At 39.4% G+C, this 19,439-nt stretch overlaps 1 protein-coding gene across 2 annotated transcripts in view; it reads left to right on the forward strand.

Moving 5' to 3' along the window:
* mdga2a (MAM domain containing glycosylphosphatidylinositol anchor 2a) overlaps window positions 1-19,439 on the forward strand; it is a 224,100-nt gene that overhangs the window by 137,855 nt on the left and 66,806 nt on the right. For both annotated transcript variants that reach the window (XM_049463507.1, XM_022672621.2), the window contains exons 9-10: window positions 6,095-6,364; window positions 13,927-14,075. In XM_049463507.1, coding sequence (XP_049319464.1) covers window positions 6,095-6,364; window positions 13,927-14,075 — 419 coding nt within the window. The remainder of the gene's footprint in view (window positions 1-6,094; window positions 6,365-13,926; window positions 14,076-19,439) is intronic.

Genomic DNA, 19,439 nt, shown 5'->3' on the forward strand with positions numbered 1-19,439 from the left:
GTGAGAATGATGATGCTCTGAATTGTGACATGCCGAAAGTCATGGGATAGGAGTATGCAAATTGGTCATGAATAGTTGCCTCATGAAACATCTTGCGAACGCTCACATCTGTATAAGTTGTGAGGTATTATCTTGTGTGTAAGGTTGATCAGGTGCAGCATGCTGATGGAGAGCTGGAGTGAGGGGTTGATAGTGGGGGACAGGTGAATGGGACATTTCTTAATTTTCTTAATATTTTATTAACCATAGTGTCACGTGAGTATGGGGAATACGTCGTAGTAGGCATTACCACCCACAGTAGACAGCAGAGTTGTCTTCAAGCAACTCTGGATAAAAAAAGTGCATCTTAAAAAATGTGAATATCATTGTAAAGTTACTTTATTTCAGTAATTCAGTTCAAAATGTGAAACATGTATATTATATAGATGTATTAAACACAGAGTGATCTATTTTAAGTGTTTATTTATTTTATTGTTGATGATTATGGCTTACAGCCAATAAAAACTCAATAATCAGTGTCTCAGAAAAAAAAAAATATTATATACAGTAAGATCAATTGGTGCTTTTGGCAGTGTGGGCAGTGTGCCAAGTCCTGCTGAAAAATGAAATCCTCATCTCCATAAAAGCTGTCAGAGGGAAGCATGAAGTGCTGTAAGATTTTGTGGGAAAACAAAACTGCACTGACTTTAGACTTGATAATAAAACACAGTGGATCAACACCAGCAGATGACAGACATGTCTCTCCAAACCATCACTGATCATCAGTAAATTTTACATTTCATTTAAAGTAAATCAAGGGAGCAGAGTCTGGAGGAAGAGTGGAGAGACACATAGTCCAAACTGCTCGAGGTCTAGTGTGAAGTTTCCACCAATCAGTGATGGTTTGGAGAATCATGTCTGTCATCTGCTGGTGTTGATCCACTGTGTTTTATCACATATAGAAAACAATTAAGGGACACATATGGAATTACGGAATGTAAGTTCCATATGTGTCCTTTAAGTGGTGTCGATTTAAATACTTGTATATACTTGTATGTTTTGAGGGAAGATAAAATCAATGCACTGGGATAAAGAATGTTTGATCAATTAGATACTTTTATTTTTTACTTTATTGTAAAAATCTCAGTTTGATTGTAAGGATTTCTGAACTTTATTAGAACTTAATTTGCTGAGTATTAAAGAGCGTTTTCACACCTGTAGTCTGTTTCCATGGTTTGGATCAGTTGATGAGTTTGTTTGGTTTCACACAGGTATATAAACTTAAACGCACCAAAATGCGCACAAATAAACCATGCAAGCAAGCAATGTTGTCTCCTCTGATTGGTCAGAGCTGTCTGGCACGGTAGCAAGATAATAAAAAACGCTGCATTAACACAGAAAACAGATGCGAGCAGTGAACGCTGCACATCACTGCGCTCTTAGTGTGTAAACAGCATGGAGCAGCAAATACAGCGTTTGTTCATAGCAGTATATTATTAAACTGCATCTTAGCAGCAGTTTAGCTTAATTAAAATTATATAAGTATATTTGCTAGCTGGGTTGGATTGAGACCAGATTGTGTTAAAAAAAAAATATATATATAAATAACGCATTACTGATTTCAAATTAATCGCATGCTTTAATGCTTTAATGCTTTAATGTTTGCAGCCTTAGTTTTCATTCTAAAAGAAGACACAACATAAAAGAAGCACCTTATAATGAAGATACCTGAAGTGTCTTCAGGTATGATCGTGCTATACAGTCTTGAGTGGCAGTCGTGAGTTGAAAGCTTATTGGAACACACTGTAAAGAAGCGTTTATAGAATTTGTGAATTGAGTTTTTTTTTTTTTCATGAAAGAAAGAAAAAAAAGAGGAAAGAACACTGATAGAGAGAAGGAAAGAGAGAGAGAGAGAGAGAGAGAGAGAGAGAGAGAGAGAGAGAGAGAGAGAGAGAGAGAGAAGTCTCAGTGGAGCTGGGGAGAAGTGCAGTGCAGTACAGTATCCAGCACATCCTCTCAGCTTTTCTCTGAATTAGACGGAAAAACTGCAAACGTGTCAACAGAAGTACCCTTGTGAGGACATCAGATTATCTCTCAGCAAACAGAGGACTCTAGGGCCCGCAGTTTCTCTCTTTGCACGCTCAGATGAGTGTGTGTGTGTGTGTGTGTGTTAGTGTGTGTCGACCCCTTCATGATTCACTGCCCAAATCTTTTACATGCAGAATGAGTCAAGAGCACTTGGTTTGTGCCACCTTCCAGTTTTTCTGCTTCAGTTTCAGCAGCTGTCTCTGAGCAGATGTTTGATGTTGCTTCCTGAGAAGCTGCTGAGTTTCTTTTTTTTTTCCAGATTTTCAGTGTACAGTACAGTATCCCTTTAATTTTTTCTCAGATGTTTCTCATAAGCATTTAAGTCCACCATAATTTGGTGGTATTAGGGGTGTAACGGTAGAGGAAATTCACGGTTTCAGGGTGGTGTGACCCGAAATGTATATCACAGTATTTTTTAAGATTTTTTAAGTTTCACAATATTTTTATTTTATATTATTGTATTTTTTCATGACTCAGCTTTTATTTATGATTGTGACTTACCCCACGTTCACACTGGAAAGCGACAACTCGACAGGCGATCATTTTTTTCTATGGCAGGGCGCAATTTGTTGCCGCAAGAGACGAGAAGCAACAAAGCGGTAGAGCGACAAGCGACACGTAGTTGAAATTTTCTCAACTTTATGCAAATTATTTATGATGCGGTGAAGCGACATTGTAATCTGATTGGCTTCTAGCTTTTCTTTGGACCAATCACACACAAGGTGGTCCGAGGTCCTCAAGCTTCTGCTCTCTGAATTTTTGGTTTCTTTTACTGTTCATTCTGTTGAATGGGGTGGACCCACGTCCATCTGTGGGAACGAACGGCTGCGTTTCCAGCGCAGGTAAATCATCACGGCCATTATTATATTATTACAATATTATTCATATTCAAGTGATTTATACCATATGGCCACATATTTATACCATATTTTCCCTCTGAAATATATAAATTTTTCAAGCTGAAATAAAATTGACCGGAATGTATAACTTATATATATAAAATTTCCCATGTCTTATAAAATCAATTTATTTTTAACCATTTTAGTGATCTTAATTTAGCTAAACAAATACATATTTAAAACAAACACACGTTTAATAAATTTAATAAATTCTTGTCGGAGGCTGGAGCATGATATACACGCACGCGTTGAGCTTGACACGCCCACAAACGACAAACGCTGGGCGACACAAGCGACTCGCCACGTTCCAGTGTATGTATAATATCAAACATTAAGGCTTTAAATTAAGGCTTTGATTGCTATTAGGTTTACTTTGTCCCACAAGATTAAAAAAACACAATATATAAAAAAATTAAGAAATTATTACTAGAAACAGCTGAAGAGTATAAACAATAGAGCTTAAAAAAAGATATTCCAACAACTTTAACACGGTTTCCTTTTTAAATTGTTCTATAAACACTATAAATCGACCTAAAAACTTAATATTTTTTCAAAAGCTCTATTACATAATTCAGAAACACGTTTAATATTAATTTATAATGTTTTTTTTCTGAGGCAGTACAGTATTAAAATCAGCCACAGTTCCCTTCTTTCTCTAGTAAACAAATAAGTTCAGTTTAGTGTGCATTAATATTATCCTTCAAGCTACAGTATTCATACATTTAAAGTATTAAAATATATAGACAGTATTCACATCCATTCTATGGTTAACTCCACGGTTAGCTTGTTATGCTAACTGGCTAGTGTTATTTAGCGAGCTGTGTGCTTCTTCAGCGGCGCTGTTCTGCACTGTGTGCTAATGCACAGCGCTCTGCAGCGCCTCTAGTGGTATGGTGGTATGGGAAAAATCCATAGCAGTTTAAAAGTCTTCTTCGGTATATCGTATGAACCGGTATACTGCCCAGCACTACTCCTCAGTATAAATAAGATAAAAATACGATGTTGGTCACTACTTAATTAGATATATAATCACCCTTATGTCCAGAATTCACTTTAAAGGAAACAAAAATAAGGAAAAAAGAAAATAATGAAAAATTAAGTCTAAACCTTTCATTGGAGTCCAAATCTCAGAGCTACTGCAAGAATTTTTTGACTCTTTGACAAATGAGCAAATTAAGGGATGCAATAAAAGGCTAAAGAGATCAGAAAGCTATTATAAAATCCACTGATGCCTCCAAGTTAGGTTGGACTTGCAGGCGTATGAGAAAAATCAGTGAGAGAGATACAGTACACACTACTAATCTGTAAAAAAGCAGAGCTCAGCAGCTTCTCAGGAAGCAACATCAAACATCTGCTCAGAGACAGCTGCTGAAACTGAAGCAGAAACTGGAAGGTGGCACAAACCAAGCGCTCCTGACTCATCATATTATTCATATTTAACACCATTTGCTTACAGATTTTTTCATACTTAGATTTTTCAGATTAACAAACACGTTTTAATATCAGACTAGATAAGAGTTTTTAAATCATAATTTCATTTATTAAGGGAGAATTTACTAGTCCCAACCAGACCTGATTACTGCCAGACCTGAAGAACCAAGATACCATTTACCATATTTTATGGACTATAAGGTGCACCGAATCGTAAGGTGCATTTTGAGCGACAATAGTAAGGAACAAGTGTGTTACCTAAGCAAACAAAACTGTAATTCTTAAAAAAAAAAAAACAACAACTGTTTATTTGGGTAACGCCCATCCATTTATTTACAGTAAGCTTAAATTTCCAATATTTTATCCTGGTTAGCAGCTGTGCTAGCTGCAGTTAGCAATGCTTAGTGCTAGTAAACACCGTCCGACAGTGCTACACTGGTAAGCCAGTGTGATTTTAGCTAGTGGTTTGTCCCACGTATTTTATTTTAACACAGTAAACACACAGACTACAGTCTGATGTACTCACTTCTGAATGACAAAAGAGCTAGCGCTGCAGTTAGCAGCTAATGCTAATACTGCTCCAATATCAGAGAACTGCAGAACTAAACTCTGTACTTCAGTGGAGTGGCTTTACTGCTCCTTAATACCTGACTGATAAAATTCAAAGATAAGGTGCACCGGATTATAAGGCGCACTGATGACTTTTGGGGAAAATTAAAGTATTTTAAATGCATCTTATAATTAAAAAAAATATGGTAAAATATGGTAAAATATGGTTTGTCTGACAAAGTTGAGCAACTAAAAGATCTCAAACTGTCAGGGTGGCAGCAGGGAAGTAAGGATGCAGATGTTAGTGCGAGATTTTATTAACAAAGAAAACAAAGAACAAACCAAAACTAAACTCAAAACATGTAATAGATTTCCGACAGAAAACCAAGAAACAAAGCAACCTAACAGACGTCAAACATGTACAAGAATCGACATTATAAATATAACTATATTTAAGCTATAAATACACGCAGAAAACAGGAACAGAAAACAGGAAACACCTGGGGATAGGTAACGTGTGGGCGGAGTTACAGAAGGAACACAGGTAAAAACACTAAAGACTGAGGCAGAGACATAGGAGGAACACACAGGGGAGCAAGGGAGCAATAAATTAAAGTGACTGACATCTATCAATCTGAAAAAGATAAAGTGCTGGATGAGCTTGAAACATATATCATTTATCGTGATAAAAAACATTTTTCCTCGATAATGATTAATGAATATGGATATGATAGTCGCTCCAGGCGCTGAACCCCTGTAAACAGCGCCAGAGAGCCAGTTGTTTGGATGTTAGCATAGCTAGCTAGCTAACTCTCCGCCCTCCTCCAGCTGTTTGTAGTAGGCAGTTCGTCACAAACCCTGGAGATATCGACCAATAAAATTCGCTGAGGCAGATGACCCTAATCCCGCCCCCCAAAACTGTCAGAAAAATAAAGCTCGAGAGCGATAATTCTGTACAGCGCGCACACGATTCCCTCGACTTTTGACATTGATATGATGCTATATTTAGCCCAATTTTAGGCCCGATCTGTGTGGAGTAAAATATTTGCCTTGTAAACACATGTTAAGCATTTAATGCTAAATGCTAAATAATTTTTTGCTAAATGTTAATTAATGAACGTGTGTGATGTGTTCTTGTGTTCCTGCAGATCCTCCTGCAGTGGAACCCGTGTACACCGAGATTCGGCAGGGTCTGGGCCGGGCCTTCAGCCTGAGCTGCAGGGTGCTGCGCGCGCACCCGTCCCGCGTGCTGAAGTACGAGTGGAAACTGGGCACCCGGCTGCTGACGGTGGGGCAGTTCGACACTCGCGACGAGACAGAGTACCACGTGAGAGCGCTGAACCGCGAGGGCTACGGTGCATACACCTGCGACATCACTAACGAGGCTGGTGCAGGACGCTGCACATTCCTGGTCACTGGTAAGAGTTCACTCATTTTAGCTTAAATTAGTTCCTTGTGAATGTTATACATTTCCCACCGAATTGATTAAAGTGAATAATACCTAATGTTCGCTTGCATGTCTGGGATCCAGACATGCAAGCGAACATTGCATGTCTCCAAGACCAAGGAGATGGTGGTGGACTTCCGTAGGTCTGGACCACCCTTGCAGCCAGTCTCCATCGAGGGGGTTGATGTGGAGACAGTAAAGACCTACAAGTACCTTGGTCTGCAGCTGGACAACAAACTGGATTGGTCAACAAATACAGACACCCTGTACAGGAAGGGACAGAGCCGGCTCTATTTCTTGAGGAGACTGCGGTCCTTTAACATCTGTAAGGAGCTTCTGCAGATGTTCTACCAATCAATCGTGGCCAGCATTCTCTTCTACGCTGTGGTGTGCTGGGGAGGCAACATGAAGAGGAGAGATGCATCACGGCTGGACAAGCTGGTCAGGAGGGCCGGGGCAGTGGTTGGAATGGAGCTGGACTCTCTGGTTACAATAGCTGAGAGAAGGACTTTGGATAAACTGCTTTCTATCATGAACAATGATAGTCACCCACTTCACACCACCATCATGAAGCAGAGGAGTGTGTTCAGTGGCAGACTGCTGTCACAGAGCTGCACAACAGACAGACTCAGAAAATCCTTCATCCCCAGAGCCATCAGACTCTTTAACTCCTCCCATCGGGGACGGGATGCTGCTGACGACTGAGTTTAATCCAGGCACACCACTTGGACATTATTCAACAACTTAATTATTTATATTAACACTTCCCCAACCTCGCTTACATTAAAGTATACCTTACTCATGATTGGGTATTCACATTTTCACATCTATCTATCTATCTATCTATCTATCTATCTATCTATCTATCTATCTATCTATCTATCTATCTATCTATCTATCTATCTATCTATCTATCTATCTATCTATCTATCTATCTATCTATCTATCTATCTATCTATCTATCTATCTATCCACTGACACCACTAACCCTGAGTGTTCCAGTAAGCCAGGGCAATGTTAATGGTTCGTTCCATGTAGTAGCGATAGCACTACTCTAAAGAGGAGCTAGTGCTTAGCATGGTTAACAGCTAATGCTAATACTGCTCCAGCAGTGCTACCCGGGGTTAGCAGCAGGCTACAGCCGGCTAGTACTGCTGGAGCAGCATTAGCATTAGCCAATAACCATGCTAAGCACTAGCTCCTTCCTAGAGTAGTGCTATGGCTAGACGTTAGATGCTAATGCTAACGATGCTGCACCCAGCCTTAGTGTAAATCTGGAAATCTAAGCTTACTGTAAATAAACAGAAGCGCTTTACTCACCCAAATAAACAGTTTTCAGGAGAGAAATCTGTGTAGATTAGCATCCAGTGCTTGTTTGAGTTAAAAGAAATTATAGTTTTATTTATTAACTTAGCTTAGCTTTACAGGTCTCTCGCCACCCAGCGGCAAGAAATCCTGAATTGGACGTTTATTGATAGTGTGCCTTAGTAATTGGTGGTCTGTGACTTTTGTACAGTACTCTGGAGCAATGTTGCACAGTAGAATGGTGAACCACTGCTTCCATTTCAGCAATATATTCTTTCGTTCATTAAGAGATGTTTGGTTTGCCTTTCTGATGAGCATAATAGCTGTCAGTACAGATCTTTTTATGGATTCTGTACTTCTCTTAAGTTCTCTGCGTCTCTGAATGGCATTTCAGTCTGTGGAGGCACTTTAACATTACATTCAGCTTAAAGTACTCGATATGAACTGAAAAATATATACACTTGAGCTTTCATTTTAATAATAACAACTCTTAACCTGATATTGGTGGCTGGTAATGTGTGTAATAATTTGTATTTTTTTGTGGGCTTATTTATTTATTTGTGGGACCACGTATTTGTCTGCGCCGCCTATTGGAGACATGGCTTAGCGTTTCTGCACTGTGTCTATGGGATCCAGCGGCTCCCGGTGGTGTATTATGACACTGCATTTATCTTGTGTGTGCATATAAACTCTGATTTCATCAGGTAAACATGGCGAAACCCTTGTTGACTTTAAATTAGGCTCCCTAAGTAGTGTATAACATAAAAAAAATCAAGAAAAATAGCCGTTCTACACAGTTTTTTTTTTTTTACGCAGAGATTTCCACTGTTGTTAGCGATACTAAAATAATGTTTTCTGATGGGATTTTTGGGTAAGAATAATGTGTAAGTGTTCGTCTAAAGCGGGAGGTGATGTATTTTGAATTTTCTTAACGCTATTGGAAGAGAGGGAAAGGAAACTGTGCAACAGGCGGAACTGGCCGATAATAGGGGGCGGCCAAAAATAGGGGACCACATGTTAGTTCATGAAATATAAGATAACTGTGCATTAAAAGCTGCTGAAATGTATTATTTATTTGTTTATTTGTTATTTAATAATGTTTCAGCAGATTTTGAGTTTTACGCTTGTTTTCCAGTTTTACCCAGTTGGGCTGTCCTCATTTTATGTGCAGTGTTTCTCGATGCCGCCATGCTAAGGGGTGGCTGGCATGCAGCCAGACTCTGGCACAGATAAAACTCATTTGCCGTGTCATCCTGAGCAGTTGCTTCAGATCAGGGAGTGATTTGTCTTTGATTTGGTGCCACTTCGTAAGTGGTGCGAGCACACAGCTGGTACTGTACCAGGGCTTTTTCGCTTTAGACACGAGAGCTGCTGCTGCTCCCTCTCTCTCTCTCTCTCTCTCTCTCTCTCGCTTTTCCCTACGCCCTACTATCACTGCTGAATATTCATGACTCAAATCCCAGCTGGTTGATGAGGCATCCTGGACCAGAGGAGTATGTGGGAAGAAATGAGCTACCTGCTTTCTGATGCAGAGGTTATTCTTGGAGATGTTTCACCCCTAATCATTTAATTTGCATTGACAATTTCCTGCTCTGCTCAGCAGGCATAAAAGAGGATTATATCACTCATATCCTTCCCGCTCCCTGTCTCTCTCTCTCCATCTCTCCATCTCTTTCTCTCTTTCTCTCTCTCTCTCTCTTTCTCTCTCTCTCTCTCTTATTCACTAGCCCATCCAATAAAACACTCCTCAATCCAGGCAATCCTACTAGATCTAGACTCTCTACCTTTCTCTCTCTCTCTCTCTCTCTCTCTCTCTCTCTCTGTCTCTCTCTCTCTCTCTCTCTCTCTCTCTCCATCTCTCTTTCTCTCACACGCTCTCTCTTATTCACTAGCCCATCCAATAAAACACTTCTCCACCTAGACAATCCTCTCTCTTTCTCTCTTTCTCTCTCGCTGTCTCTTATTCACTAGCTAGGCAATTCTACTAGATATGGTCTCTCTCTCTCTCTTTCTTTCACTCTTTCTCTCTCTCTTATTCACTAGCCCATCCAATAAAGCACTCTTCCATCTAGACAATCCTACTAGATCTGCTCTCTCTCTCTTTTTTCTCTCTCTCTTTTTTCTCTCTCTTTCTCTTATTCACTAGCTCATACAATAAAACACTCCTCCATCTAGAGAATCCCTCTATATCTGGACTCTCTCTCTCCATCTCTCTCTCTCTCTCTCTCTTATTCACTAGCCCATCCAATAAAGCACTCTTCCATCTAGAGAATCCCACTAGATCTAGACTCTCAACCTCTCTCTTTCTCTCGCTCTCTCTCCATCTCTCTTTCTTTTACACTCTCTTATTCACTAGCCCATCCAATAAAACTGTCCTCTATCTAGGCAATCCTACTAGATGGTCTCTCTCTCTCTTTCTTTCACTCTTTCTCTCAGTCTCTCTTATTCACTAGCCCATCCAATAAAGCACTCCATCTAGACAATCCTACTAGATCTGCTCTCTCTCTCTCTCTCTCTCTCTCTCTCTCTCTCTCTCTCTCTCTCTCTCTCACTCATTCACTAGCCCATCCAATAAAACCTTCTTCCATCTATGCGCAATCCTACTAGACTACTCTATCTCTTTTTTTCTCTCTCTTTCTCTTATTCACTAGCTCATCCAATAAAAGACTCCTTCATCTAGAGAATCCCACTAGATCTGGACTCTCTCTCTCCATCTCTCCCTCCCATCTATCTCTCTCTCTCTCCATCTCTCTCCATCTCTCTCCATTTCTCTCTCTCTCAGCACCACTCCCTTTCTAACCCCCTTATTTCATGTGTTTTAGTAGGATGTGCTGAAGGCAATTTTTTCGTACAAATCATTCATTCATTCATTCATTCATTCATTCATTCATTCATTCATTTATTTATTCATTTATTCATCACCGATACAGCTTTATCCGTCAAAGGTCGCTCTACATCTTCCCAGCTTTACAGCTGATGCTCTCAAACACATTAAATTGAAGTTATTAACTCTTGATGAGTTCGGCACAGCTGTTAACTGAAAACCTGAATTACAGGTGACTCCTCGTAGAAAATCCAGCCAAGATGTGCAAAACTGGCATAAATATGTTTTCTTTACAGTTTGTATGACTTTACAATGCATCTACAATGCAGATTTTAACAGTTTGTTTAAATAATAATGAAAAAACACAGAATTTAAGTTGTGTCCTGGTTCTGTATCTCAGATTATTGTATCTTGTGCTTCCTCCATAATGCTGGTTAATTCCTGATGTGAAGATCTTTCACAGGAAGCTGTAAGCACTGCTCCTGGTATAGAGGTGAAGTGAGTTCGAGAGAAGAAGCTGTTGGTTACAGTAGCCCTCTGGTTCTGGGAGTGTTCCTCTCGTACAGTAGTGCTGCGTCAGATCCTCTGCTCGTCAGGTTGACAGCTGCACATCTCTAAGGAGACAGACATGAAATATTCATGCACTGGGCTTTAATTTAAGCCAAGATGGACTCCCAGCAGTGACAACCCCAATACGTGTTCAATGAGCGGCATGATTCCATCTCAGGTACTCAAGTCTTTCAGTGAGGTAAACTTCTAATTTCAGTTTAGGACACGTACAGTTATGTTAAAAAGTATTTTAACTCTTGTTTTTGCATTTTTGTCATACTTACATTTTTCAGATTATCAAACAAACTTTAATTTCAGACAATGATAACCTGAGTAAATATAAAAAAGCACTTTTTTTAAAGATGTCCTTTCGCTAAAATCGACTGAAACTGTGAAACATGGAAATGTGCAGAAAAACGAGCCGATCAGGAAAAGCCCTGTGTCCACATCAACTTCTGGACCTGGACTACCAACCTCTGTGTGTAACTATAGGTTTATATAGGATCTCCGGTGGATTTGGTGTTTTACAGAGACTCTAAGACTAGGTCTTAGAGAGGTACTGTATATATTTTAAAATGCCAATTCTTGCATACTGTCACTTTAATGTGTCAAATAATTGCAAACTAACTGTGAGAACATAACCAGATTCACTACTTTTTTAAGGACACAGTACACATAGGCACTGCAGTGGAACCCTGGAGTCCGTGCGCTGTCTTTGTGCCAGTGTGTCTCGGTAATAAGCTTTGGCTGACATTCAAAAAAGTAATCAAGCAGGAGCCTCAAAGTCTTTTTGACCTTGAAGGATCAAGCTAAACTGGCTGTCAGCTGACTTGGGCAGGGTTTTGTTTTCCACTTAGCTGATTTAGGAGCAGTGTGATGTTGCTCACCTCGGCAAATGCATCTTCGGCGAAGGCGCAATTCCCGGCGGAGACCAAAATATATCCCAGAGCATTAAAGAGAGTAAACTCGGCGGGCCCATTAGCACTGCCTGTAGATTTTTCCCTCTTAATAAGCCGCGGATAGAATAAGCTCTAGTGACAGCTCTAATACCCGTCCTGCTGACATCAGCACAATCCCGCCCCTCGCGGACGTCTACGCAAAGCTCCACAAAGAAGTTTTCTCTGCTGAAATGGTCACTTTCACTTCAAATGCTTCACGCTGCTGGAGTTCTGCAGAGACGGAGGAGCTCCACCCTTTTTCTATGCTGCCGTTAATGAGTGTGCTTTTTAGAACCATGATTTCAGACCACCTGCTGGGTTTGGGTTTGACAGGAAATGGACAGAACTTGATTTTTTTTCTGGTTTGGAGAGGTTTGGACGTTCACTTTGAATTGTGAACTCATCTCTCTCTTTTCTCTTTTGAAACTCATCCCACTAAAAGCAGAGACACTTAAAAAAAACGTAATTTTGATGTCCGCGCTGATCGTTCAAAAGACGTCTATGGTAAATCCAGAATGTAACGGCTTTTTTTTTTTTCAATTGTCGTAACACTTCTTAACTCTTGTGTGGTGTTCATATTTTTGTTACTCGTTTACTTTGTTACTTGTATTTAATTTAGCAAAATTAAGCAATTTTACATTGAAATTGCAAGCAATATAAACAGCTTACATGGTTAATATTTGCCCTTTACCTTTCTTATGTTACATTTCTTTCAAAAAGTGCTACTCTTTTTTTTATTAGTTTTTTAATAAAAAACACATTATAAAGCCTTACATACAGACATACGGTCAAAGTGTTTTTTTTTTTTGTTTTCTTTTTTAATTTCCAAAGCTGCAGCATTTGAGTGAGAATGAGCATATGTCAAATTCGCAGACTAAATATATTTAAATATATATAACTAAATATAAATCCTTAAAAGTGTCAGAAAAATATATATATGAATAATAATAACTTATAGTTACTGTGCACATGTTTAGGCATATTTTATTTTATTTTATTTTATAGTTGATTGCTGAAGGCTCTGGTCTTTTTTTTTAGTTTTTATTTTTTTTGCTGTGGTAAAGTAGTGATGGTATGTTGTATTAAGCTTGGGGTGCGCAGTGCACACGATGATCTAGACATGATTGCGCTGCTGATTGTTGACTGTTGTCAGGGTTTTATTCAGTCAGTGGCACACCTGTGTTCCCCGCCACCAAGATAGAAACACACCAAAAATTTACCTCACTTCCAGACCACCACGCTCATTGGCGTTAAGACATTTAATGGCGGGGGTGCAAGACATGAAAATAGTCTGTTGATGGGGTGTAAGATAGCAAAGAGCAGGGTGTATGAAATGGCTCTCACTCTTTCAGATGTTCCCCATCTCTCATTTTAGTCTCTCTATCCATTTTTCAGAGTTTGTATCACCCTCCTTTCCTCTTTCTCTCTCTAATCCAAAACACAAACCACCAATTTATTTATTCAGTTCATATTTATTAAATAATGACCCTTGGATCCACTGTGTGACAGTAGAGATGCTGCATTGTCTGAGAAAAAGAAATCAGAATAATTAAATAGGTTTTCAAATCCCAAATGCACTTTTCATTTAAAACACTTCTATTCTGGTTTGCGCTTATCTGTCTGATGCTCCAGTGCAGTGACTCACAATGCGTGTTTACAAGTTGAGCTGACATAATGATTCAAGGACGGATTTCATTAGCCCACAGTTGTGCTTCACGGCTGTCAGAGCGGAGCTGCAGTACTTAAACAGAAATAGTTCTGGGTACGGGCGTAAAAAAAGTGCACAAGGACAGGCAGGAACACGACGAGAGCGTCAGGTCTGAGTGGCCGGGACATAAAAAAGACATTTTCCGTGCCCCGTTTAAAGTGTTTTTTCTGCTGTAAGTAAAGACTTACGTGATGTTGGGTTTGTTTCAGGGAAGGCCTTCGCTCCGGAGTTTTACTACGACACGTACAGCGCCCTCTGGCAGAACAAGCCCAGCGTCTACGGCTTCAAACTCCAGTGGACACAGATGAATCCCAATTCAGTGGACCGGATCATGGCCTATCGGCTCGGTATCAAACAGGTTAGTCTGGCTTTTTCATGGCTAAATTGGAGCAGCCTGGTGTTCAATCTTCATTAATTGCACATTACTACACCAGTAAGAGCAGTAAGAGTACGAAGGTTCAATTAGCAGGGTAAGAGCACAGTTCTGCTCAAAATATTGCAATGCACACTATAACATTATGGGTGACACACCAGAGTTCAAAAGAGGACAAATTGTTGGTGCACGTCTTGCTGGCGCATCTGTGACCAAAACAGCAAGTCTTTGTGATGCATCAAGAGCCACGGTATCCAGGGTAATGTCAGCGAGATACCACCAAGAAGAACCAACCACATCCAACAGGATTAACTGTGGACGCTGTAAGAGGAAGCTGAAAGGGATGTTCGGGTGCTAACCCGGGTTGTATCAAAAAAACCTAAAACCACGGCTGATCAAATCATGACAGAATTCAGTGTGCAACTCAACTCTCCAGTTTCCACCAGAACTGTCCGTCACCACAATCAATTATTGCTTATTTGTTTGGTCCTTCTTAAAGAAAAACAAAATAGCAATCAAATTACCTTCATGTTCATCACTGAAATAAAAAAAATAAAACGCACGTTATGTTTGTATTTATGAAACAGATGAAAATGTATATAGGCTTGTAACAGAAAAAGAAAAGTGCATTTAATTATATATTTTAAAAGTATCCTTTTTTTAATCGGTTAGAACACGTAGACAGTGTAGAAAGGGCAACAATGACCTGTTGTTTGCCAAATAGTGAACTCACAGCCATTTATTTTTGCCCCTTCTACATGTCTGTTATAACTGATTATTAATGATTTTTAAGGCATTTACAACCTTATTAGTAACCATTAATAAACTAATTGTAAACCATTTATAAACCCTTTATAGAGGTAGCCTTATTTTAAAGTGGTACCGTCACTTGGAAATGAAGATATTGATAATTATTCTATATTTCTGACTAGAAGGCAAGTTTAGACTTTTTTTATTCAGACATTTTACAGAATCTGCACACTTAAATCAACTATACTTTTCTTTACAGACTCTCACACACATCCTCTTTAAGCATTTGTCATGCATTTAAATGATGCATAGATTAGATTAGATTAGAGCTTTTATGTGTTATTAAATGTATTACATTTTGATGAGTAGTTGACTGGTGCCAAATACCATTACAGAAAAAAGATAAATACTGATAAAGGAATATTTTAATATCAGTTCAGTTGAAAATGTGATTATTACAGATTACATTTTGTTTTATTTGTTCCAGTGAGATAATTAAACAAATACTGTCTTTAATTTGCATTAATCTTTTGATCTTGTGCTTGAAGTTATTTCATTCTTTTGCAGTTGATTTGTTAAGAGTGATTTCAGGATTAATATTATAATAATTCAGGCTGTGTCTCAAAAAAATGAGCTTTGCAAGTGAAAATGATTAAATTTAGCCAATATATTTAATTGTCATTATTGCATGAACGTTAGACGATAATGCATATTAATTCTAAATAGTTCTATTTTTCTATATCCTAATATTTGGTTTATTTAAAACTGTGCAAATATTTTTTTATATTTCTGCCAATAAAACTTTATTAGACAATTCTAGACAATAGCTATTTTTAGATTAACATGTTTATAGCATGTAGTAAAATGACTTGATCTTTTCAAACTCTGCGTTCTTATATAAAGACATTACATTTCAAATTCAAATGTTATAAAAAATGCACACCAAGCAAAAGTTCAGGTCTCAGGAAATTAAATGAGTAAAAATGTATAGAAATGTCTTTTTTTCCAGGGTTTTTCCACTATTTTTCCACCATCATTTCTACCTGCACTTTGTAATGGAAAGATTAAGGTATAAGTGAGGAATGTTGCTCCTAATAAAACGTGTTTATGTCTCTTGTTGAAGCAGAAACTGTTGGTTTTGTTCACGTCTGTGGAGCAGAGGTCGTATTTATTTGGCAGGGCTAATATTTGCGGAAGGGCTTTAGCGTTCTCCGGCTTGCCGTAGCGCTCTGCTTCTCGGTGCGTTCCCTCGCCGAGCGGAGCGGCTGGCGGTTAGCACTTACTGCGTGCTGCTCTGTCGTGCTGCTCTGCCACCATCTCCTTCACATTTTCACGGCTCAGCCGGAGCGAGGAGTGCGTGGCCGTTTATAATGACATCATGCAGGGTGATTTATTCCTTGTCAGGTCCCTCATTGCTAGTGGGCCGCCGCCCACTGGTGCTCAAAGTCAACGTAAAGTACACAAGTACATTCAGGAAATATAGTCGCAGTGTTCGAGACATACACTTTCCTGTTTCTGTGTAGACGGAGCAGTTTATCAATCTTACACATCTAAGAACATTTATATAAAAAACTAAAATCACGTTGATTCTTCTTTCTGCCTTGAGTCATTCAGATGGTAGTAAAGCTATAATGTTAAACTCATATGAAGACACCATATGGCCTTATATGGAAATACTGCCCAAGCCATCTTATAGTCACATGACGACATGACACTCAATACATTACATTACATTACATTACATTACATTTGGCAGACGCTTTTGTCCAAAGCGACTTACAATAATGAAGTGCAAATAATAGAAGAGGTTAAGTACAAAAATAATAGAAGTTAAAAATAAAGCATCATAGATAGGGCCTTAAGGAGGTCAGAGGGAAATAATGGGATAGAGGAGTAGAGAATAGATTAAATAGATTAAAAAAAAAAAAAAAACGACGACAGGAATCCCAGTTGAAAGTTTCTACAGCCAGTCCGGACAGAAAAAATTTGATCCAAATTAAATGATTGAAACAAATTTATTTATTTACAACGTAGAAAGCTAAAACTTTGTTTTTGGACTGATTAACTGTGAGACTTTGAAACAAAGACTCCAATTCCCAGCATGCACCCACACCGGACTTTTCTGACACTGCTGATCACGTGATGCTATGCCGTTCATGCTCCCCCAGCTTCTGATTGCTTACACCTGGTCTGTTTATACTGTATTTTTTGCATTATAAGGCACACTGAAATATAAGGCGCACTAAGTGACTAACCGCCAGCGGTAATGCTAACGCTGCTCCATGTTTATTTATTTAGACAAAAAAGTTTTTTTTTGTATATATTGTAGTTTTCTTTGTGTGTTCTGATCAAAATACTGAAAGGCATAGGCTGCTCTGAGTGTCAGGTTTATAGTAATTTAATCTACATGTATCCTAGAGGTGTGATTATTGATTATCAAGAAGAAAAAATAACTCCTCCTGATGCTGTTTCTCCATGTATTTTATCAAAGTAATAATTAATAAGCCATGTAATGAACTCAAATCATCAATATTTTTATGCTTCCTTTAACTTATAAACACTCTAGTTTTTAACCATTTTTAAAAAAAGATATCTAAGGTGTGAATATATTTAAAATCTATACTTTCAAAAATGTGTAAAAAAAAATGTACCAAAACATGATCAGTTCCAGGAAAATATAACAATTCTGCTTCCTTTTTTTTTTTCATTTTAAATGATTATATTTTTGAGCAGCCGTATGTCTTCTGGAGTAAAAGCGATCAGGGCATGTGTCTGTCTGATATAATTAATCTGTTATAAGACCTGAAAGAGGAACTGAAAACAAAAATGGAGAAAAAACACACCAAAACAGCCTAGAGTTCAAAGGGTTAAGCTCAGGCGTGCTTGGGTTCTGCAGCAGGACAATTACCTGAAGCACACCAGCAAGTCCACTTTGGAATGAAATACTTTTTTTTACTGCACACTACACACGAGTGTGGTGTGTTCGTGTATATGTGTGTGTGTTTAGTGAAAGAGAGAGAGAGAGAGAGAGAGAGAGAGAGAGAAAGAGAGAGTAAGGGAAGCCAAAGAGTCCAAAACAAGAGTAGGGGCAGAAAACTAATTAACAGCTGTGTCCAGAGGGAGAGAACTGCTATAATAAGATAAGGTTTACAGGAGAATCAAGACTGCTACTCACAGGTTAGCTCGGTGTGAGAGTGTGAGAGTGTGTGTGAGAGTGTGTGTGTGAGTGTGTGTGAGAGTGTGTGTGTGCACACATTGTGTTATATGCCTGGAGTGGCTGCTAGTCACCTCCTCTCTCCCTTAATAAACTGCAGTCTGTGCTAAACAGTGGCGTTTGTAGCTGCTTCGCTTCTCCCCAACTGCTCTCATCCATCATGTAGTCTTGGCCGGTCACCTGTCGGCCGCGTAGCCGATAATACTCACCTCTGAATTGTCAAAGAGCTAGCGCTTAGCTCGGATAGCGGGTAATGCCAATGTTGCTCCAGCAGTGCTAGCCAGGGTTAGCAGCAGGCTACAGGCCAATAATACTCACATTTAAAAGACCAAAGAGCTAGCGTTTAGCGGCTAATGTAAATGCTGCTCCAGCAGTGCTAGCCAGGGTTAGCAGCAGGCTACAGGCTTATAACACTCTGCTTTGAACGGCTAAAGAGTTAGCGCTTAGCATGGTTAGCGGCTAATGCTAATATTGCTCCAGTCTCTGTGCTAGAGAACTAACTTTATAACGCTGCACTTCAGTGAAGTGGCTTTACTGCTCCTTAATCCTGAGATGTTAAATTTATTAATAAGATGCTCTGGATAACAAGGCACACTGACATATAATAGTGGCAAAATTAAAGGATTTTAATTGCCTGTAATAAAGATCAAAGGTGATCTTGTGTGTGTGAGTGTGTGAGAGTGTGTGAGAGTGTGTGCACACATTGTGTTATATGCCTGGAGTGGCTGCTAGTCACCTCCTCTCTCCGTTAATAAACTGCAGTCTGTGCTAAACAGTGGCGTTTGTAGCTGCTTCGCTTCTCCCCAACTGCTCTCATCCATCATGTAGTCTTGGCCGGTCACCTGTCGGCTGCGTAGCCGGCGGAGTGTTCCCGAGCCGTGCTGCTGCTGCCGCCGCTGCTGCGTGTGTATGGAGGCGCTTCTTCACGGCGTTTTGGTCTGGGTGACATTTCCAGGGCGTGTGTGTTCTCCTCGCGAGGAGGGAGAGGGTGTGAAGTCTGTGTGGTGTGATTAGCTGGGGGAGAGACTGCAAACTAAACATATTAGGCAGCGCTACAGTGCCTGAAGCAGCTACAGCTTCTCTAGAGGTCTGGTGAGGTTGCAGAGCCCCCAGTGAATAAACTGTTAGCTCTCTATTAGCCCGGCAATATGAGCGCGGACCAGACTCGTTAAATGCATCCCAGCGTTAAGAGCTGTTATTACAGTGGTAACACATTCACTCATTCATAAACAAGGGTTACTGGCCTGCTCTACCTTTTATATGAACTGTGCTACCACTCCGTCATAGCACAGCTTAGCACTGGCTGTTAACACCTACACTCTAAAAAACAGAGGTAAGATATGAGTACTTTTTTGTACTCAAAGGTACACTTTTTATAATTGTAC

This window comes from Astyanax mexicanus, chromosome 14 (assembly GCF_023375975.1).
Source record: "Astyanax mexicanus isolate ESR-SI-001 chromosome 14, AstMex3_surface, whole genome shotgun sequence".
In the NCBI taxonomy this organism is placed as follows: domain Eukaryota; kingdom Metazoa; phylum Chordata; class Actinopteri; order Characiformes; family Acestrorhamphidae; genus Astyanax; species Astyanax mexicanus.